The 22,174-nt window shown below is 59.1% G+C and overlaps 1 protein-coding gene across 2 annotated transcripts in view; it reads right to left on the reverse strand.

Moving 5' to 3' along the window:
• Positions 1-22,174, reverse strand: part of FBXL18 (F-box and leucine rich repeat protein 18) — a 92,459-nt gene that overhangs the window by 49,517 nt on the left and 20,768 nt on the right. Inside the window, exon 5 of one of the 2 annotated variants that reach the window (XM_030846635.2) lies at positions 6,389-9,031. The exons of the other annotated variant lie outside the window; for it this stretch is intronic. Coding sequence (XP_030702495.1) covers positions 8,875-9,031 — 157 coding nt within the window. The 3' untranslated portion in view covers positions 6,389-8,874. Of the gene's footprint in view, positions 1-6,388; positions 9,032-22,174 lie in introns of those variants that run through there. 2 annotated transcript variants of the gene reach the window in all.

Raw genomic sequence — 22,174 nt, forward strand, 5'->3', positions numbered from 1 at the left:
CAAAGACCCCTCCACTAATGGCTGGTGCATCCTTGCGCTGGTCCACATTTTGCTCTGCACAAACTTATCCTGGTAAGGACTTTTTTTCCAACCAAAATAGATACATACATATATACAAGATCTCGCTACTTGCCTTTGGGACTAATATACCGTGAACATTTTTTGTTTTAATAGATCCGGAGACGATCTGTTCTCGTTGAGAGCTTCATCCTAGAATATGTTTTTGAATGAAATTATGTTTTTATGTGTGTGTTTTTCTGTTTACATCTCAGAATTAGTTTCATCTGTGCCCATCGTAGAAAGTCTGGAAAAAGAAGAGAATTAATAACACACACAAGGAGAAATCCTCCCCCCACAGGAAACGTGCCTGCATTTCCTTCCAGTCATTCTTTCAGTCACCTGTTTTCCTCCCTCATTTGCTGGTGGGCTGAGCGCAGGACAGATGGGAGAGGGAGTGAGAGAAGCCCGCGACGCTGTATCCCTTTCTAGTTGCTGATATGGTGTCAATTACCACAGCTCTGGAAGTCAGGAGTCTGACACAGGTCTCACTGGGCTAAAATCAAGGTGTCACCAGGGCCGTGTTCCCTCTGGCGGCTCCATGGGAGAATCCACGTCCTGGCTTTTTCCAGCTTCTCAAGGCCACCTGCATTCCTTGAATGGTGTTCAGCAGTGTAGGGCTGAATCCTTCTTAAGCTTCCCTCCTGGACTTCCAAGGACCCCTGTGACCCCATTGGGCCCATCAGGATAACCTCCCCATCTCAAAGCCTGCTGACTAGCAAACGTACTTCCACTTTGCCAGTGACCTAGCATAGTCACAGGATCTGGGGATTAGGGTGTGGACGTCTTTGGGGACCAGATTCTACCTCTGCAGATGCCCGGGCCTGATGCTGCCAGGACCCAGGCCCAGAGCCCATGTACGAAGTGAGTGGGAGGGAGGAACCAGGGCTCTGGCTGGGACCACACTCCTCAATCCTGGAATACCCGGCTGGAGGTCACTGCCCTCCCTGGACACAAATGCAAATGGCGGGGAATCACCGTTTGGTAGGATTTACGTCATCTTCAATGTATTAATTTTAGTTTATCTGCATTGCTCATTTGTATGCCTTAGAAGTCATTTATGTCCTGGGGGATTAGTACTTTCGAAATCAGGGAATGTAGCAAATAAAAACACCCGTGGTTGGGAGCAGCTGGGAGCTGACCTCCACGTTCGGAAGCCAGGGACTGAGACGGGGGCTGTCACCCTGTGCAAAGATGCTAAACCCACTCCCTAAATACAACTCTAAGCTCCTCCCAGCCCTAAAAAATTCCCACTTAGACCCAGAAATTTCACTAACGAGAGTCTCTCCTAAGGAAATAATTCTAAACATAGAAAAACGCTCCAGCACAAGGCTGTCCAGGGCCGCTTTCCTTGGAAGACTGACTAATTAGAAACAACCTAATTGTCCGACAGTGGGGGACCAGCGGGCCTGTGACAGCAAAGCCTCATCATTAAAAGGATGAGTCCGGGAGAACACAGGCAAGATGCTTTCATCGTGGCGAGCGTAACGCTGCACCGGGAATCGGATGATCACAGCTACAGATGGTTTTTAAAGCAGGGAACAAAGGCTTGAAGGACATTAACAAGAACGTCAGCAGACGTTCTCTCCGGCTGCGGAGGACGGCGGCGACTTCTCTTCCCCTTTGTTCTACCTCTCGGAATTTTTCAAGTTCCCTGGATGAACCTAACAGAAGAGTCTACCTTCGAGTGAACTGGTTGTGTTAACTGACTGGTGTATAAAATTAATCCAGTCCTTTGTGTGGGTGTGTGAACGTGTGCGTGTTACACATGAGTGTGAGTGCATGTGTGAGAGTGCAAGCGACAGGGAACTGGAGTGTGCGTCTGAACGTTGAGCGTGACTGGGCGTGAACGTGAATGCGTGGGTGGGTGTGAGGACAAATGCTACAGGTATCAACGTGTGTGTGCAAATGTATGTATTGAGTGGACGCGTGTGTACACATGGGTGTGAATGTGGGGGGGCATCAGTGTGGGTGTGGGACCGAGTGTGTGATCACATGCCCGTGTAAATCATGCAAGTGCTCGTGTGAATGTGTGCGATGGGTGGGGTTTAAGTGTGTGATATGAATACGAATATGGGGCTGTTTGTGGACCTGCGAGAGTGGGTGTGACTGTAAGCGTGAGTGTGTGAATGTCAGGTGTGCGCAGGAGGGTATGGCCGGGAGTGTGTGTGTTGGAGTGCGTCTGTGAATCTGTGTGCAGTTGTGAATGCATGTAAGCGTAATCATGAGTGTGTGTGAACGCTGGGTGTGTGCACACACGTGAAGGCCCGTGACTGATGGCGCGTCTCTGGAGGGGCAGCCCCCCTGCCCGCCCTGCGGCGGGGAGAGGACTCCCCGCAAAACTGCCCACCCGGGAGAGGCCCCACCAGCCCTGGAAACGGGTGCCCCGCACCCCCCAGCACCTGCCTGGCTCTGCACATGCTGCACGGGGGGCTGCAGGAGCCCCCAACACCCTGGGCCTCGCCAGCCGCCGGTGGACAGCCCAGCCCCGGCGGCCCCTCTGCACAGGCTGTGCCCCTCGCATCTGTCCACCAACCTGCCCCCAGCAGGGAGGAGCGCCCGGTGAGGGCCCAGAGTGGCCGTGCTGCTCCTAGACCTTCCCCATCGACTCCCCCAGCCCGGGAGCCGGGGCTTCAGCTCAACATAAGAGCCAGCGGCCGCGTGACAAGCGCGATGCGGACCTCTCGGAGGAGACCCTGGGGCGGGGCCCAGCCAGGCTTGAAACCCAGAGGGTGCCCATCGCACGGGGAGGACCAAGGAGAGACGCCAAACAAGGGACACCGGGTCCTTGCTGAGAGAGAGGCCTGCTCTGAGGACACGGAAGAGCCCACCCTTCCGCAGAGGCCTCCCTGACCCCCAACCCAGACTGCGGCCCCTTCCCCGCCGTACCCTCCTGGGTGGCGCTTACCACGGCCGGGAACGCAGCTCAGGTGGGCATCCCGGCCAACAGCCAGCACCAACCGCCCCACGTGAGTGAAGGTGCTTCCAGAAGATCCAGCCCCTGCAAGAGGCTCCGGACATGGTGGGACAGAGGTGGACCACGTCGCTGGGACCTGTCCCTGCCCCACGGACGCTGCGAGCATCTCCAAAAGGCTCCCTACAGCCTGGAGTCGGGGCGGTCTGTCATGGGGCCCCCTCAGCCTTGCTTCTCCCCCTCCCCACTTACCCGTCACCCTAATGATCGCGTCTCACGCGTGTGTGAAGCAGAGCCCCCGGGATTTCTCCTACCCGCACGCCCATCTGATCTCCCCCTGCTGCTGCCTTTGGACACAGCAGGGCAGAGGGTCGGTCCTGCCCCTCTTGGGAAGGTCACTGCTGACCCCTTGAAGGACTGTCCCCTCAGCTTTCTCCCCGGCTCCCGGGCGGAAGTGAACCATGGTGGGGAGTCCCGTGGGTGTGCACCAGGCTTGGGGGACCAGCTCAGGCAGGACCGGGAGGGACGGAGGCTCCTCTCTCCACGCTGCCGCTGCAGCTCAGGCGACTCTGGCCTCGAGGACCAACCGGGGGCTCGGGAGGCATCAGTGAGCCCTCCTCGGCCTACCTGACGGTCCCTGCCCTTGTCACTCTGTCCTGCAGCATCCCTGGGGCCCACCTCTGTCCACGGCGCCTCCCAAGTCCAGGTACCCACTCCTCCCCAGACGCCTGCCCTGGGCATCCCCGCCTCAACTGCCACCTTCCATCCCCCTCTGGCTGCGGGCAGAGCCCCTTCCCAGAACCCAGGTCTGGTGGAGGAAGTATCTGCCTAAAACTGCGGCTGCAAACAACCCAGTCACAACAGGACACCTGCTGTTATGGTTCCAACTACATGAGGTCCCCAGGAGAGCCAGGTTCATAGAGGCAGAAAGTAGACGGCTGGGTGCCAGGGGCTGGGGGCTGGGGGCGGGGAGGGGAGTGGTTGGTGGGGCAGAGTTTCAGTTTGGGAAGATGGAAACGTTCTGGAGATGACGGTGGTGATGGCTACACGACGACGAGAATCTATTTAACGCCACTGAACTGTACACATAAAAAAGGTTAAGACGGTAAATTTTACGTTCCGTACTTTTTACCACAATTGAAAACTACAAATATGTGTATTCAATAAAAATGAAACTGACTCAGTCCCCACGGGCCCCAGATTAAGGGCTGTGCCGACCCTGCCTCTGCCAGCCTCACGGAGCCCTTGTGCGGGGAGCAGCCTCGGGCCACACCAGTGTCCCTGCCCCCCTGCCCGCCAGCCCCATCCTGGCCTCGCCCCTCCTCACAGCAGTCGCCTGCTGATGGCCCCTGGCAGCGCCTGGTGCCCCGCGTTGGGTCTCACGTCTCCATCCAGGGACCCCCAAGGGGCCAAGCACAGACTCTGTCCTCAGCACCTGAACAGCAGCGGGTGACCGGAGCGCCACTGCCTAAGCTCGCCCTCCGGGGCTGCAGAGGGGGTCGCAGCGGAAAGGCCAGGGCGCGCCCCTGCTGGAAGGACCACGCAGGTTTTCTAAATCAGGTCCACTTTATTTGAAACTTTTCACATGCCACAAATTTACATGAAAATACCCATTCAAAATGTAGCTGGAACGCGAAATTCAGGAGTGGCCTCACCGGAGGACAAGGAGGTCGGTCATCAGAAGGCAGGTGACGTGTATTCGGTCGTGTAGCACCTGGTCACGCGCATGCCGTGAGAAACCCTGGCACTCACCTCACCCTTCCTCCCATTGGTAACGTGCCAAGCAAGACTGTCCAGTCAGAGGGGCCGGCAGGTGGGCGACGGTCAGAGGGCAGCGGTCCCAGGGCTGAGCGCCGCGGGTGGCTGCGGGGTGCCACGTGCCCACGGGCACATGTGCAAAAGCACCCTCACCTCTCGTACCCCCCCCCCCAGCGCAGTGGGCACGGCAGGGAGGCCTCTGGGGCCGGCCGGCTTGGAGTCTGGTGCAGGGGGTGCCCTGACCCTGTGACATCAATGCGAAACCTCACACTTCACTGGCTTTTGAAAGAGCTTTAGAAAGTAATTTAGACGATGTTGGTTGGCCTGTGTCGGACCCACAGTTTGTTTGAATTCCTGTGGGTATTTGTTCATCGCCCAGTGGAATCCTGCGCCCTAGATGCAGACAAGACCAGCAACCATCCCCGAGCCCCTCGGCACAACCTCACCCCATCCCGTCGGGGGGGGGAGGGGGACTGGGGCTGAGGCCACAAGGACCACAGGTGGCAGCGTCCACGTCCCCCTCACCTCGGGTTTTGTGACTGGAGCCGTGGCAGCCTGCTGCCACGGCCGCGCTGCATCATCCTCACCCACGAACTTCTCTTACTGCTTCCCACAAGGTCTCAGCAATTTTCAAATCCTAAAGGAACGAACAGTGAGAACGAGAGGAAGCAGGAGGCTGCCGGCTGCTCCAGTGCCACTCAGAGGAGGACGCGAGGGTGGGCCCATCAGGGCAGGTCCCCTTCCTGCCAGGCGGGGTCGGGTGAGGGAGGGGGGCCTGAGACCCGCCAAGGCCGTGCACCCAGGGAGGCCCCTGACACAGTGAGGCTGCAACTGCTGGCTTCAGATCCCCTGGCCAACTTACCCAGCCCTGGGCCCTGGCAAGCTTCTGCCCCCTGGGCCGAGCGGCCTGCAGCTCTGGATCCTGGCGCAGGGGGTTAAGGGAGTGTCACCCTCAGCACCCAGCCCTGCTGACCTGCCCAAGGAGGGGCGTCGTCCCAGGCCTGAGTGGAGAGGCCCTCGGGGGCCTTGCGGAGGAGGGACCCTCGGACTTGTCTCCTTGGGTCCTCGGACGGGCAGCTGACGGGTGGGGATGAAACCCATCCCCTTGTTGTATGAGAGTGAGGTGCCCTTAATCCAGCCCCTCAGCTCGGGAATAAAAACACTCGCACGGGACAGAGAGAGAAGCCGCCGACAGCAGGGAAGGGGGCCTGCGGGTCTCTACTCTCCTCAGGCTCAAGAAGCCTCCCTGGGGGAGCACCTTCAGGCCCGGCCACCAAGGCTGCCTGACGCTGCGGCGGCAAAGCCGCAGCCCTGGGAGCAGGCGGGGCCGAGGGGTCTAGGGGCGAGGAGGGGCCACAGGCAGAGCGGCGGCCTCAGGAGGCCGGGGGCTTCTCTTTTTAACAGAGAGATCTCCCTGATCCCCTCCTCCCTCATTCCCACCTCCCCCAGTGTCTGCCTCACACACACAGCGCGCACACACACACGTGCACACACACCGTGCACACACACACGTGCACACCAGGAACAAGAGCCCGTCCACAGCAGACTACACTCACACATGTAGGCGCACAGACGTCCATGCACGCACCACGCACACGCACACACACACGCGCACACACGCACACACACACACGCGCGCGCGCGCAGGCGCCAGTGCTGACCAGGCCCCTCTCAGCAGGCAGCATATGGTCCGTCGCTTAACAGCCCAGTTCTGCCAATTGGGGACCATTAGGGTGGGTTCTTTTCCCAGCATAAAATGCTGCAGAATATAAGCTGCAATTAACACCGGTGCCAAAATGCACTTAGCGAGAATAAGCACATTATTAACATCTGGTGGATCCGTCTTGGGTGGAGAAGCAGCGGAAATTCTTGCTCTAAGGAAAGGATGGCTGAGGGGGACACTAAGGATACAAGGCCTCCTGTTCGGGGGCTGCCTTCCAAGTCAGCTCGTGCCCCAGCCTCTCGTGAACGGCCCCTCCCAGCCCTGCTTGCTGGCATAAACGACACTGCTGGTTCAAACTGCCTGCTCACGAGAACAGGCCATCCGGGCCAGAGCACGAAAACCGTGGCAGCCTGTGGATAAATTCTTATGGAACGATCATCCTCTGGCCTGAGCCCGGGTTGCTCTGGACGAAAGGAGACGTGTACCCAGGGCCCCAGGGGTCCCGGGGTCGGCCAGACCACCTGCCCCCATCCTGGGCCACGTCCCTCTGCCGGTCGGGCTGTAACTGGCCACGCTCCTGCTGTGACGGCAACGAGCAGTCAGTCCCCACATCACCCTTCCTGAGCACCCTCCCGGTGGTCTCAAGGCGCAACTGAAAGACATGCCCAGAAATGGGGTGGGGGACTCCCACCACCTCTCAGACCCTCATCTACAGCGTGTGGCCCTAATGAGGGCCTTGGCCCTGTCTCCCCAGGGCCCAGGGCAGCCTGCATGGCCAGAGGGGCGGGCCCGGTTGTGACTCTCAGGCCACGTCAGGACTGCGGAGGGGAGGGCTGCAGGTCTGGTGGGGGTCCCTCTGGGCAGGAGGCGAAGAGCCGCCAGCGGAAGCTGGGGAGGGAGGGAGGAGGGCACCCCATGCTCCAGAGAGGAGACAACTGCACCCTCGGCAAGAAAACCACAGCGCAGGGGGAGGAGACCCAGCTCCACCTGGTGCTGCGGGGAGGTGAGAGCAGGGCCGGGGCCGCGGGGACGGGTGGAGGCCGCCAGACAGACTGCGCTTAGGGAGAATCGACTGGAGCACTCGGGGGCCTGTGTGCGTCCCGAGACCCTGGCCCTCCAAGCACTTCCACCATCGGAAGGCCTCCTGGACCCCCTCGGCCTGGCAGGGCGGGGACTGCTGAACTGTCTGCCCCTTGAGAACCCAGGGAAGGGCAGGCGAACACAGGCCCAGGGTCCAGGTACCGGGCCCTGCAACAGGCAAACTATAGGACACACTATACGACACGAGGCGACCATCACATGGAACAGAGTGGGAAGCGGGCTGGGCTAGGGGCCACAGAGTGGATGGCAGCCGAGACGGGCCGCAGCGGTGAGGAGGGCCTGGGGAACCTGCACCCCCAGCCCAGAGGGAGAGGGAGGCCGGGGCAAGATGGGACCAGTCCCTGGGGTCCTGGGGAGGCAACCTCTGCGGAGACCCAGGTACCCCCGGCTGGAAGCCGCCCCGACGCCACTCAGCCTTCCCTGGAAGTCTCCAGGAGCGTCACCGGGAGCGTTGGGGCAAGACGCTGGGTGCAGGGAACCCAACTGGGGCCCCTCAGAAGCCCACCAGCCGCAGGGATGACGGCTCTGGGGGAGTCTCGCGGCTGACAAGGCAGAAGCAGTGGGCGGCACGTGGCGGGAGGCCCAGGACACTGGGAGGACGTCCCTCGTTTTGGGAATAGCTGCGTTGCATTTTTTTAAAGTGCTAAATAAAGCTGTCTGAAACGGGGTAATGTGATCACTCCTCCAGCCCCACACATCCCTTCTGGGTTTTAATATTTCAAGGTTTTCTAATGAAGCAGGTCTATCCGTGTTTCCCCAGAAACAGAGACCTTCACAGGGACCTGCAGCTTCCCTGCCCAGCAGCCCGCTGCTGGCCCGAACCTGTCTGACGTCACGTGGCTGGACGCACACCAGAGGTGTAACTGGGTTAACTGGAAGGAGGGGAGAGCCCCAAATCCGCCACAGCACCTGCAAGCCCCCCCCCCCGCCTCAGGCTCCCAGCCGCCCACCACGGAGCCCGAGGCAGGTGACCAGGAGCACAGGGCCTCTCCTGGGGGCTGGGGGACGGCCGTGGGGTCACGTGGCGCTCTGGGGACCTGGCCCCCAAGGAGTCAGCGTCCTGGCGATGGGTGTCTCAGCCCAAGACCACGCCGGCCAGGCCCGCAGGTCGCCCGACAACCGGCCCTGCCGCCGCTGCCTCACGCATCTCAGCCAGAGCGTCACTGAGCACAGACTCCTCACAAGAGGAGGCCCCTAAGGGCTGGGGAGGGGGCTTCCTTCCTCCGGTGACCCACCGGGCATCCGGTGTCCTCGGGCAGGGGAGCAGCCGCGGCGGCCGTGGCAAGGCCGGAAGCCACACACCTGACCGGGGCAGTCCTGCTTCCTCGGCCACGGAGACGCAGCGGCCACAGGTGGCGACGGGCCGGTGGGGCCACTCCTGTCACCACCACAGATTTGGCGGCTCCTCGGCCACTCTGCTTTTAAATAAGGTGACCTCGTCCAGGTGCACCATGGGAACGTCTCGGATGACATCGGTCAGGCCCTCGTGGAGCAGAGGGAAGATGACGACGTTCAGCGCGGGCCGCTCGGCCTGGAAACTGAACCAGAGGCAGGCTGTTAGCAGGACCACGGAGGGAGGGACGGAGGGAGGGAGGCTGGGCTCAGGGCGTGGAGGTGGCCAGGGTCAGGCTGTGTCCCAGAGCCGCGGCTGACACCGGAATGCGCCTCCAGGGCCCCTTCACGCTGAGGCTCCAGGGAGCAGGCAGGAGGGCAGCCCGTCGGGGCAGGCCCCTGCCTTCCCAGGCAGCGGGGGTCCCTGAAGGGTAACACCCAGGGGGCTGCAGAAACAGCGTCTGTGGTCACTGGAGGCCCCACGGCCAGGACACCCGCAGGGGAGTGGAGAGAGGGGACAGGTGGCCAAACCCTCATGTCCACAGGCCATCCTCGAGGGACATGAACGCCCAAGTCAGGTGAGGCAGCCCCTCTGCCAGGAGACCAAAGCAAGGAACACGTGACAAGTAACCGTCAGACGACCTCTCACCTTCCACACCCACGGGCGACAGGCTCCACCCCGTGGGTGTGAGACGACATCCACGGAGCACCTGCCAGGCCAGGCCCCACACCGGAGCTGGCCCCAGTGGCCAGCCAGTGAGGTGACCCTCCCCCTTCCCACCTGGAACCCGAGGTGACTCTGGTCATGGGAGAGACTTCCATCCCGTGGGGCTCAAAGGGCGAGAGGCAGGAAGGTGCCCACACAATTTGCCAAAGCTAAAGCCAGGTCCCAAGTCCCGTGCCTGCTTCAGGGAACGAGGGAAGCGCAGTCCCGGCCTCCCCCTGCCCCCGGCCCCCCAGCAACACTGAGCTGGATTTGCTGGATTTACGACATATGTGAAATGGACGCCAGAAAGGCACTCATAAAACTTCATGTTTTGGCAATAAAAATGCCGAGGAAATACCTCCCGGTTCTGTGCGCCACGTTCTGCTCCCGGCAGCGGCGTCTGTGACCGTGAACCGGCAAGTCCTCACCTGCAAACCCTCTGTGCGATCTACTCTGCTTGAAACAAAATACCCTCAGGTGTGGGATGTGCGTGCAAGGCTCCTGCCTGCCTGCCATCCTGAGGCTCTTAATGAGCTGCTGTCAAGATGCTGAAGGGGGATTAATTTCTCACCCAAAGCGAGGAATGTGGCGGCGTGCTGTCCCTTCCCCGCCGCCCTGACCGCCGACGTGCACGCAGGGTGGAGGGGCCGCCCCAGAATCAAACCGACTTCCTTCTCAAGGCTTTCTCCACGGGGTGGGCACCTGGGTCGGCTCCGACCTGGGCAGGGCTGGGGGGCCTCGCCCGCACCCGCCTCTCTGTAAAGCCCCTCCCCGGCCTGAGGAGCCTGCGCGCTCCCCCAGCTGCAGCCTCATTGTCCCCACCCAGAGTGAAGCCTGGAGTCGGCGACAAGGCAGTGGACAAGGGGCAAAGGCAGAGAGCGCGATCACTCCCTTCCGAGTGCAGGGCTGGGGCTCCGCCGGCGGAAGGAGGCAAGTTCTCGGCTGGGGCTCATGTGCGGGCCGAGAGCTCGCGGGTTCTGCTGGGTCACCTGCACATGTGTTCTAATGTTCATTTGTGCGATTCAAATATAGTTTGAGATTTAGGTAAAGAGACACAATGAAATAAAATAAAACTCCTTCCAGCTACCCACATTCAGAACTAGCCTGATGACCGCCAGCAGGACAGGCCACCTCTTGGGACCACTCCCCTGACCAGGGCTAATCACATCACTAAAGACCCGAGGCTGCAGCCTCTGGCCTGGAGTCACGAGCACAAAGCCAGGCCTGCGAGGTCCATGGGTTCACCTTCAGGCACAGGCGTGCGTGCCCTCCTGGCGCACGGCGCACTCCCCACTCCCTGGGCACCCTCCAGTGCACGCACTCCCCAGGCCCAGCTCTGCACTCAGCTGCCCCCATGCCATCCTGGGCAGCAGAGAGAGCAGAGCCCTGCCCCTGCAATCGTGCTAGCCTGGATCCCACCTGGGGGCGACAGAGGCAAGATTTACGGAGCTCACACGCTAAGCCCGCGACAGGGGCCGCTCACTCGCTCTGAAACCTGCAGAGCGAGTTGCAGACGCCACCGTGGAGACGCCCCTCCCGAAGGGTCTGAGGGTGACTCAGGGCTTTCAAAAACACAGAGGTTCAGGAAAGTTCAACCATACTTACTCTCTGCCATTTATAACAGCCGGAAGGGAGATCACATTGAAGAAAACTGTCTACCTGAGGCTGTTAAAAACACACCAGGGGATTTAAAATGGGGCCTTCGGCTATCTGAAAAGCCAGCTGCCCAAAATATCTTCCTTCTCTGAGCCTCCAAGGAAGCAAGCAAGATTGTGCTTGTTTTAAACCCATTGTTTTGGGCTTCCCTGGTGGCGCAGTGGTTAAGAATCCGCCAGCCAATGCAGGGGATACGGGTTTGAGCCCTGGTCCGGGAAGATCCCACATGCCGCGAAGCAACTAAGCCCGTGCGCCACAACTACTGAGCCTGCGCTCTAGAGCCCGTGAGCCACAACTACTGAAGACCACGCGCCACAACTACTGAAGCCCACGCGCCTAGAGCCCGTGCTCCGCAACAAGAGAAGCCACCGCAATGAGCAGCCCGCGCACTGCAATGAGGAGTAGCCCCCGCTCGCCGCAACTGGAGAAAGCCCAGGCGCAGCAACGAAGACCCTATGCAGCCATTAATTAAATTAATTATTTTTTAAAAAGGCACTGTTTTGGGGCTTCCCTGGTGGCGCGGTGGTTGAGAGTCCACCTGCCGATGCAGGGGACACGGGTTCGTGCCCCGGTCCGGGAAGATCCCACATGCCGCGGAGCGGCTGGGCCCGTGAGCCATGGCCGCTGAGCCTGCGCTCCGCAACGGGAGAGGCCACAACAGTGAGAGGCCTGCGTACCACAAAAAAAAAAAAAAAAAAAAAGCACAGAGGTGGGCGGTAGCCAAGAATAAAACATCCATCAAAGGTTCACAGAACTCAGATGATGCTCTGGGCAGGTGTGTGGGGTGCGCCCTTCTCAGCTCCCCACCAAACTTGCTGGGACCCACAGGGCGCCTCGGAGCAGCCTGGAATCTGCCCTCGCGCAGAGGAAGGGGGTGGGAGAGACCCTCGGTGTCAGCTGTCGTGCGGCCCCCAGGTCCCATGTGGACAGGATTGTAAATCCGAGGGCCTGACCCCTGGAGCCGGTAACTCCAGTGCGAGGCTCTGTCACCAGAAAGGCCTGAAGGACAAAGGCCAGGACAAAACAGAGGACGGAGGAGCAGGTTCGGGACGTCCCCAGGGCTCCTCCCCCCCCAAGACGCTGTCAGGGAGGGCCTCTCCCCAGGAACGACGCAGCCTTCCAGAAACACTTTACGCACGTGCCAGCAGAGAAACAGATTACGCCCCTGCTTTTGTTTGAGACACACTTTGAAAGATTCCCTTTGGTGACCCCAAGTGCTTCCTGTTCTTTTATCAGCTGCATTTCATTCCATCAACTGGAGGCATCATAATTTATTTCCCAGTCTCCGACCGATGGACACTTGGGTTGTTTTCAATCTTTTGCTAAATCGAACAGCACCGCCATGAAGAGCTCTATGCAAACCCCATGGATAAGCCCGTCCATAGAACCGAAGCCTAAAGGCGGGAGCTTAGTTGGGTCAGGGGTGTGCGTTCCAATCCACAGAGGTGGCACACCTATCTTGGGCCACGGGCTGGTCTCTTCCCTCCACTAACACAAGCAGGCTTTGCCTGAGGGGGTGGAAAACGTTATACCGAAGTGCACCCCGGGCAGTGCAGCCCCATGGGACCAGCAGCCACGCCCCAGAAGCCCTGGGCCCCCCTGGCAGTCACCTCCTCGACCCCTACCAGAGTGGACCACTGCCTGCTTTTGAACTCTCCAGAAACAGAGTTGTTCGCTGTAATTTAGTTCCTGGTTTTCTCACGGGGGAGGCTGGGTGCTTTCTCTCAGTTAACACCTGCAACCCCTGTCCTGTGCCCTCAGACCCCCACCTGGTTTGAACGGTGCTACTGCTGGGCAGGCAGGAGGCCAGGACAATCCGACCTCTGGCAGTGACAGGACCTGCAGATGGTTCTCCTAGTTCATCATTTTCTGTAAATGATTTTTTAAAACACGCAAAGATATTCAACTTCATTCACAAAAAATATGAGTTGAAAACCACAGTAAGTGTCAACAGACAAAAGGACAAACAAAATATGACCTATCCACAGGCTGGAATCTCACTCGGCCTTAAAAGGAAGGGATTCTGACACCTGCTCCAACATGGACGAACCTCGAGGCCATCATGCTAAGTGGAATAAAGCAGACATCATGGACAAATACTGTAGGATTCTGCTTCTGTGAGGTACCTACAGGGGTCAAGGTCACAGACAGAGAGCAGAACGGTGCTTGGCAGGAGTTGGGGGAAAGAGGAGAAGGGGGGTATTGTTTAACGCATATGGAGTTGCTGTTCGGGACGATAAAAAGGTTTTGGGTATAGACTGTGGTGATAGGTACACCACAGCATTTAATGCCACTGAACTGTATACTTACAAATGGCTAAAATGATAACTATTATCTTATAAATGTTTTACCACAATAAAAAATTTAAAAGGAAGGAACAGAATCTGCCTTCAGAGAAATGGAGAGATGCCCAACGCTCACAACCACCCTGGTGACCTGGCGCCGCACGTCGTCCGCCCTCACCTCCCACGGGGCTGGTGCTGCCAGCTGGGGACTCATGCCAGTCTTCCACAGCCCAAAGCCAGGAACACCAGGCATCACTGTCCCCAGGCCTTCGCTGGAATCAATCCTCCAAGAGACCCCTAAGAAAAGGGAGGTGTGTGAACCACGGCAGAGACAGGACGACAGAACACAGCTGCGTTTCTCGTCACAGAAAAAACAGCCACCCTACGTCGTCCTCGAGGGAGGGACCCAGGAGTGCGAAGCACGGCCTGGCGACCAGTAGGTCCCCAGGGACGTTCCGTGCTGTTGCGGCGTGAACAGCAGCAGGAGGCTGGAGCCTGACCGCAGACCCAAGCCTCGGGCCCGGCCCCAGCTCCCTGCTCAGAGCCACGGTGATTCCGGCCCCAGAGACCTCACCTGGAAAATGAGGGGCTCCAGTGATGACGAAAGAACTCCTGTTCTAGGGAACTACTCGGCGGTGGGAAGAGGCCGCGTGCCCGGCAGCAGGTGCAGCCACCGCCCTCGCCCCCTCCTCGGTGGCCTGGACAGCCCTGGCCACAGGAGATGCTAAGCAGTGAACATCTCCCACACTGATCAGTCGCCGGGGCTGCAGGCGCGCCCCTGACGTGGCCCGCTGGCTGCTGCGCTGGGGCCCACGGCACGCGGCCCGAGCCCTGCCAGCTCCCAGACCAGCCTCTTGGGTGTCCACCACAAATGGAGCCAGAACTCGCCAGCCAGCGAGCTCTGCGTCAAGGCCAAGGATTCCCCCAGTTGAGCCTGCAGCAGCGAAACCCTGCTGGCCTGGTATTTTTCGTGACACTCCCAGATCACCATTCCAGGTAGGAAGGACAAACGGACCCCAGAGACCTGTCCCGCGCGGCAGTGAGCTGAGGATCCAAGATGGGGTCCCACTGCCCCCCCCGTAATGCAATTACGGTGGCGGAACAGCACGCTAACTCTGTATTTTAGAATCCACTTTCAACTCTGAAGCTCCCAGTGTGCCCCAGACTTAAACAATGTATCCCTGTATCTGTAAACTTCCCTGGTTCTACACTCGCGTACAGAACACAAACACAGAGGGGCGGGGAGCACTGCATCTGGGCGGGAGGCCCTGGAGCCCAGGCGCCCATCAGCAGCACAGCTGACTGTGTCTGCTCAGGCCTGGGCTGCTGCCTCTTGGCCTCGTGGGCCTACATTCCTCGCAGTCCAGGGGGAGGGGAGGAATTTCCACATGGGCTCCAGAGACGTGACCCCGTCAGTGGGATGCTGGGCCCAGGGGGACGGAGGACCAAGCCCGCTCCCGCCCCAGGGTCGGGGTCCTCCCGACGCTCCTGAGAAACGGGGCTGCAGCCAGTCAACACATGTGGCCTGGAGTGGACGAGACCCCCGAGGGCGCGGCCCGGGAAGGCCCTGCCTTGTGGGAAAGTGCTCAGCCCGCTTCAGAACCAACGCGTCCTCACCCCGGATGGCTCGGCTCAGACAGGGACACGTCAGGGTGAGAGCCTTTTCCGCCCCACCATCCTGCTTCCTTGAAGTAAGCGCCTCTGCCCCTCGGACCGGGCACCGTGGGTTATTACAGGAGGTGGCAGAGGGTGGCAGAACGGCCACACTGGCCTCCAACACCTGCTGGGCCATTTACCCTCGAGACGGGATGACCAGGACGCCCCCAAACCTCACAGAGCTGGGCTGCCTCTTTTGTCAAGGGGGGAGAAGGCACCGCCACCAGGCGATCGTAGGGGATCCTGAGCAACGCCACCAAGGCGGGCACACACAGTCGGCAGCGAGCCACCACCAGGAAACAGCGGCGCCGGGAAGCAGGGACAATGGCTGCTGGTTTACAGACAGGACACTGGGCTCAGAGAGGGAAGCGACGGGTTCAAAGTCACAGAGCAACAAGGCCAGGAGGTGAGCACGTCATGGGATCTGAGGGTGCGGGCGGGGGTGGGGGGTGGTCTGACCTCAGCGGGATGCCACGTGTCACCCCGCGTACTACCAAAAGAGAAGCAAGTGAGGACACCGCCCTCACCCAGGCCAGAGTTCACGAGGCCTCGAAGGGAACTTTCAGGAATGTGAGAGTCAAAGGAAATCAAGAAAGCTGTGAAATCCCTGGGAAGGGCGCCCCACCCACTGCATGTCTGGGAGAAAGTGGACAGCAGAGGCGTGGCTGGGTGCACAGCACGGAGACGCCCAGGGCACCCTCGCGACGGGCCACAGGGCCCCTCGGTGGGTCAGGCGGTACTGACTTGGCCAGGAAGGGTGACTCAGGGTTTCTAGGAGAGACAGGAAGTGAAACAGAGAGGCTGGCTCTGCTCACTGGACAGGGTGTCCCCGAGGCCAGGTGGTCGGGGGAGCCCAATGGGAATCCAGTGAACTCGGCGTTCCCAGGGCAGGAGCGGGGAGGGAGGCCGGCAGGAGAGCTGCTCCCCGGAGCAGCCACAAGGCATCGCTGCTCTCAGCGGCACGGGCCCAAACGAAGTCCCGCCTGGCGCTGGGGCCACCGGAAGGGCCCGAGGTGAGGGCAGATGCAGAAGGCAGCCACTCCAAAGCCTCGCGGAGGCCGCCTGCCACCGGACGTCCGAGAAAGGTCCAGAGGCTCACGTTTCAAACTTGAAAGAGCAAAGCCAAGATCCAGAAGATAAAACAAGAGAACGAACGCTGACAGGATGCCGCTGTACACACAGCACCTCCCACGTGGGCCTGCCGTGAACTCACCTCACGAGGGAGGAACCTAGGCAGCCCATCCGAGGCCACCGCCACCCCAGAGGTCCTGGCGGTGCAGGGACCCAGAGCTGCAGGTCTCGGTGCCAAACCCACAGAGGGCACGACAACAAGAAGAACCTGCCGACGACCACCGGCTGAGACGCATCTCCATGCGGGGCAGGCATGGGAACCGGAACAAGTGCTGACCCGGGGAGAGGCAACGCCTTCCTAGGGACGGGACTGCAGACACAACACCAGCCCCGCTGGCTGAGTCACAGGGAACAGGGGGGCCTCCCAATGTCACACAGGTGAGCAGGCAGGTGCCTCAATAATCCTCTGAGCTTGAGGCAGGGAAAAGGGTGAGAAGAAAGAAACGCATCAGAAAAAGTGACAACAGGGGCTTCCCTGGTAGCGCAGTGGTTAAGAATCCTCCTGCCAATGCAGGGGACACGGGTTCGAGCCCTGGTCCGGGAAGATCCCACATGCCACGGAGCAGCTAAGCCCGTGCGCCACAACTACTGAAGCCTGCGTGCCTAGAGCCTGTGCTCCGCAACAAGAGAAGCCACCGCAATGAGAAGCCCACGCACCGCAACAAAGAGTAGCCCCCGCTCGCCACAACTAGAGAAAGCCTGCGTGCAGCAACAAAGATCCAACGCAGCCAAAAATAAATAAATAAATAAATTTATTTTTTAAAAAAGAAAGAAAAAGTGACAACTCCAGCCTCTCCTTTTCATGCGCCCCCGGGGTGGAATGCGGGCCTGCTGTGAAGCACCGGAAGCGCCAGGCAGGCCGGTTACGGTGAGCCACGGCACCACCTGCTGGGCGCCTCGCAGAAAAGCAGCTGGGGCCCCACTGCGCCGCAGCAAAGGCCTGAAGGGGACACAAACGCTGTCCTTCCAGTGCTGGGGTCCTGCTGCACCATCACCGGCCTCTTGGAGCCTCAGTTTCCCCACCTGAATGCTGGGGCTTAGGGCGTGTAGCTCAAAGGGCTTTTGGAGGTGAGAACAACAGAGACAGTACACAGTACCGGCACCAAGGGAGCACTGGTGAAGAGGCACTAGCATGGCCCCTGGCATCCAGGACAGGGCCCAAAGCAGGAGCTGGAAGAATGTTGGCTGGAGGAGCCCACAAAGGGGGCCACGCTCCAGCACACACAGGGCTCCCAGCACCTCAGCCGGCAGCAGACGCTCAGCGGGTATGCGCCATGGCCCAGGCCTGTGCCAGGGCTGGGACACAGGGGACAGAGGGGCTGGCACAGCTTCCGCCCAGGAAGTTCACTTAACCAACGCCAGCCTCAGGCCTGGTCTCGAATACCGTGCACCGAGCACCCAGAAGGAAAAAAGAGCTATTGCACGCTGGCCCTCAAAAAACTCATTATCTAACAGGAGATGCAAAGAACGCAATAATTTTGGGGGGAGAGTGCTATGCGCCCTAGGAAAGGGGCAGGTGTGTGCTGTCTGAGAGGCCAGAGGAGGGAGCTCCCAGCCCAGTGAGAGGCTGCACTGGCGTGGGCCCCAAGGACAGGAGCAGGCTGCCGGCAGGAAGAGGCTGGCAGACAGGGACCTCGCGAGCAGAACCAAGAGTGAGCACAAGACTCCCAGGGCAGCGACCCACACCTAGTGCCAAGTCCGATCACTGGCCTGGAGCCCTGTGCTGAGATGGATTCTGAGGGTCAGAACGACAGAGCAGCTCCATCAGCCAACAGCGCCCATGAGGGATGCTCCCACCCTCTCCATCACAAGCGCAGCTCTTCTGAACTGCCTGGTGACCTCAGATGTCCTCCACTTTGCAGAAGGCTCCTGCGTGTACACACAGTGGGAAAAGCAGCAATGCCCAAAGCTGGTCCCCCCACTGCAGGAAGTCACCCCTCAAGGCTGAGGAGTGACCGAATCCTACACGGGTCTCGGAGCCCCTGGAGCAGAACTCATCCAGCAGGGAGGTGTCAGCTCCCAGGAGAGGAGCCCCCGTGAATGTGACCTACTGCAGGTCTGCGAGGGTGAAGAGGACCAATGTTCCTCCCGGCCGCTTCAAGGGCAGAGGCAGGCAGAGCAACAATGACGTCACGATCGCCACGCCCGAGAAAAGCAGGCTCCCCTCCTCACACACCCATCGCCAGCCCAGTGGGCAGAGAGCAGGAGGGAGAGAGCACTGGGTGGAGCGGCCACACCACCTGCCCGGCACCCTGTCTTCCAAACAGCTACCGTCTGTCCCAGAGTCCACGTGCCTGGGCGCCGCACAGCCTGTATCCCGTTTAGCCCACCAGCTAAATTTAGCATCAGCTCAATCGCGAAAACGGGGACACCGAGGGGTGGATACACGACGGTGAGCGGTGAGCGGGCCCCTTCCCCAGGTTCCCCAGCCGGGAAAACCCAGGCCGAAGTGAAGGAGAGTCAAGAGTACACAGAGTTAGCCGTGTCGGCCAGACCAGAATCACCACGACGTCCTGTAACGGACAGCGAATGGCATAACAAATAACTACGTGCAGCTTTATTGAATGACACGAAAGACACCCATGATGCAGTGTTAACTCAAAACAATCAGAGCACAAAGCCATTCGATGACTCCAGCCTGGATGTGCTGGCCATGCCAGCCGGTGGAGCCAAGGGGATTCGCACTTGAAAACAGCTGAAGGCGTAGAGTCTAAATTTTTTTTTTAATATTTAGTTAGTTAGTTGCGGCATGCGAACTCCTAGTTGCGGCATGTGGGATCCAGCTCCCCGACCAGGGATCGAACCCGGGCCCCCTACATTGGGAGCGCGGAGTCTCAGCCACTGGACCACCAGGGAAGTCCCTGAATTTTTAGAGATACTATAAACACCAGGGAGGGGAAAGCCTCAGCTAGGATTCCTCCTGGGACACTCAACAGCAAACCACAAGGACAGGGGGCCACCACGAGGACTGTCCGGCAGGGTGGCCGGAGCCCTGTGCCTCCGGAGACCCCCTGGCGAGGGCACTTCTGTAACTCTGTGACCAGCTGGGCCTCCTCGTGGTCATGTCCCGCCACCCGAGGGACACGGAAAGCTGGGAGAGGAAGGCTGCGACGCTCTAGGCCGTGCCTCAACGAGGCGGCCACCCTCAGCGCTCCGCCAGGGGCACCGCTGACATGGGCGGATTTCCGCTCCAGAGGCTCTAAGCGCTTCACGCCCCTAGCGACCTGCTCAGCTCACATCCCCCCCAGGAAGCGCCGCTCCAGGCCTGCACTCCAATCCTGGGCACTTATCTAAGTGCTAGCTGGACCAACCATCAAACTCCAGGACCCACCCACTAGGGGAACGCGGGGCCTGGTTTGCGGGGAGCAGCAGAGGCAAGGCCACACGCCTTCCGCAAAGGCCCCTGACGGAGGGCAAAGGGCGGGGAGCGCTGCCCCGGAAGGAGGGAAAATTGCTTTAAACCCTCTGCCTTTTAATCCCCACAACCACTCGAGCAACTGCTGCCCCTAAATGCAAACAAAGCGCAGAGACACGGGAAACTCAGTCAAACTTGCCTCGGTTCACAGAAGCAAGGTGGAATGGAGGTCCCGCTGTGAATGTGCTCGACGCCACTGAACTGCACACCCTGAAACGTCTAAAATAGTAAACTGTAGATTATGTGTATTAAAAGGTCTTCAAAAAATACCATCTCCTCTTATTAAGAAAAACAGACCTTGGCATCTCAAAGGACGTCAGCAGAGCTGGCCAGCGGGCGCACGGCCATCAGCCCTCACTACGGTTGACTCCAGATGAGCCATCTGAGGTCAACCTGAGACAGAGGTAAGTGACCTGATATCAGGGAACTGCAGTCAATTATTCGGAGACATAAGTTCCACCCCCTCCCTGACTTCGCCAGCGTGAGTTGGAAGGCTCAGAAATCCCAAAGGTCTCTGCACTTGACATCAGCGGCCCTCACACAGGCCGCCTTGGGCCAGGAGAAGCTCCAGAGCACTGCAGAGGCACACAGGTGAGAGAAGTCACAGATGTGGCGGAGCCCGCCCAAGTGGACCCTGCAGACACCACCTCACTGAACTGCTTCCCTACAGATCTCGGGCAAAGCCAAGTCACCACCTCCTGCTGGACAGACAGTAAATACTCACTTGACCAAAGGTATCTGGCAACTCGCTCAGTTAACACCCAGCGGGACCTGCATTTACAGGAAGTCTTTGAACCTTCTGCACACGCAGCAGTCAAGTTCACGTCTGGCAGTCGCCAGGGAGATTCCCCATAGCCATCACTCAAAGCCCACGGAGCTGTATTTTGCACACAAACCAAGAGGCGTTGCTGCCTAGGTTCTCAGACCAAGGCACAGGAGAGGTGGCAGATTTAAGAGGAAGCTTAGGGTATACGGGGGCCAGTGCAGGATGGCATTAAACCCACAGCCGTAACCTGAATCAACAGTGAACACAGTGGGCAGGGAAAGCCGGGAGGACAGAAGCAGCCTCAGGACTCGAGGCCAGGGGCCCACGACAGGCGCCAGCACAGGCGGCCGCAGCACAGGCTCGCTGGTCCCAAGTCCCCCACCCCCTCCCGAAAGGAACCCCACAGTAGAGTCCCCAAGGGATGTGAAGAGATGGTCACAAACGAGGAGACGATACCGGGCAATTAGCACATCAAGCGATGCTCCTTGGAAACAGACGCGACACAAGCTCACACGGCAGGAGGACATGCTCACCCGGTAGCCCCGGGAGAGTCTGGCAGTGTCTCGCATGAGCAAGGACGTGGGCCAAGAACACTCACGCCCACAGGGAAGCTGGGCTTAGGAGAACCGTCCTGGAGAGCAAGCAACTGGGCAATCTCCCGAACACACCCTACAGTGCCGCTTCTAGGGACCTGCGCAGCGGCACCCAGGAAAGCCCGCACGAGGATATTCACTAGAGCAGAGAAACGGTGGAAACCACCAGGATCTCCCTCAACAGAACAGACACACGGCATGATGAATCCGCGTGGGGGGCTGCCACACACAGCACTTAGCAGGAACACACTAGCTCCACGGGAGCCACACATGGCAGATCTCAAAACAATGTTGGGTGGACAACACAGGCTGCACACCCAGATGCAACATTACACATTCAGGGACGCTGGGACACAGGGAAACAAAACACTGTGCTTCTCATGGATACTTGGATGGACTTCTAAAATTTAAAAAGTAAACTCATACTGGAGGTTCAGGGAGCCAAAGTGGCTTTATTTTAATCAATATATGATGATCCTTTATTTCTATCTTTTAAGTCTCTCAAATGTCAAAGCAACACAGAAAAAGCCAGACGCAAAGGACAAACGCTATATGGTTATACTTATAGGAGGTCCCTGGAGTAGAGACAGGAAGTAGAAGGGTGGGCGCCAGGGGCTGGGGGAGGGGTGGGGTTAATGTTTAATGGGGACAGAGTTTCAGTTTGGAATGGTGAAAACACTTAAAATGGAAAAAAACCAAAACAGTTAAAATGGTAAATTTTGTTATGCGTACTTTACCAGGATTTCTTTTTAACGCAGGGCTGTAAAAAGAATGAGCAACAGCTGGATGAACTGAGAATGAGCGATTTCCAAGATACATTATTAAGTGAAAAAGCAAACTGAGTAAAAGAAAGGGGATCGGGAAAACATTTGTGTACCTGCTAATCCTACAAAAGAAACATAGGAAGGGTAACTGAGAACCGGGAACATTTGTCTCTGGGTACGGGGGGGTGGGGACAATGCGGGGGGGTGGGGACAGGAGGAGGCTGAGGGGTGGCCCTCACAAGAGCTCTGACCCTCCGACTTCAGTAAGGCTTCGAACACCAGAAAAACAAGGAAGCAAGCCACGCAGGATGTGGGGTGAACGCAAAGTGGAGTCCGAGGCAGTGAGAGCAAGGAACATGGCCAAGCTGAGGGAGACG

The sequence above is a fragment of the Globicephala melas genome, chromosome 15 (genome assembly GCF_963455315.2).
Source record: "Globicephala melas chromosome 15, mGloMel1.2, whole genome shotgun sequence".
Classification (NCBI taxonomy): domain Eukaryota; kingdom Metazoa; phylum Chordata; class Mammalia; order Artiodactyla; family Delphinidae; genus Globicephala; species Globicephala melas.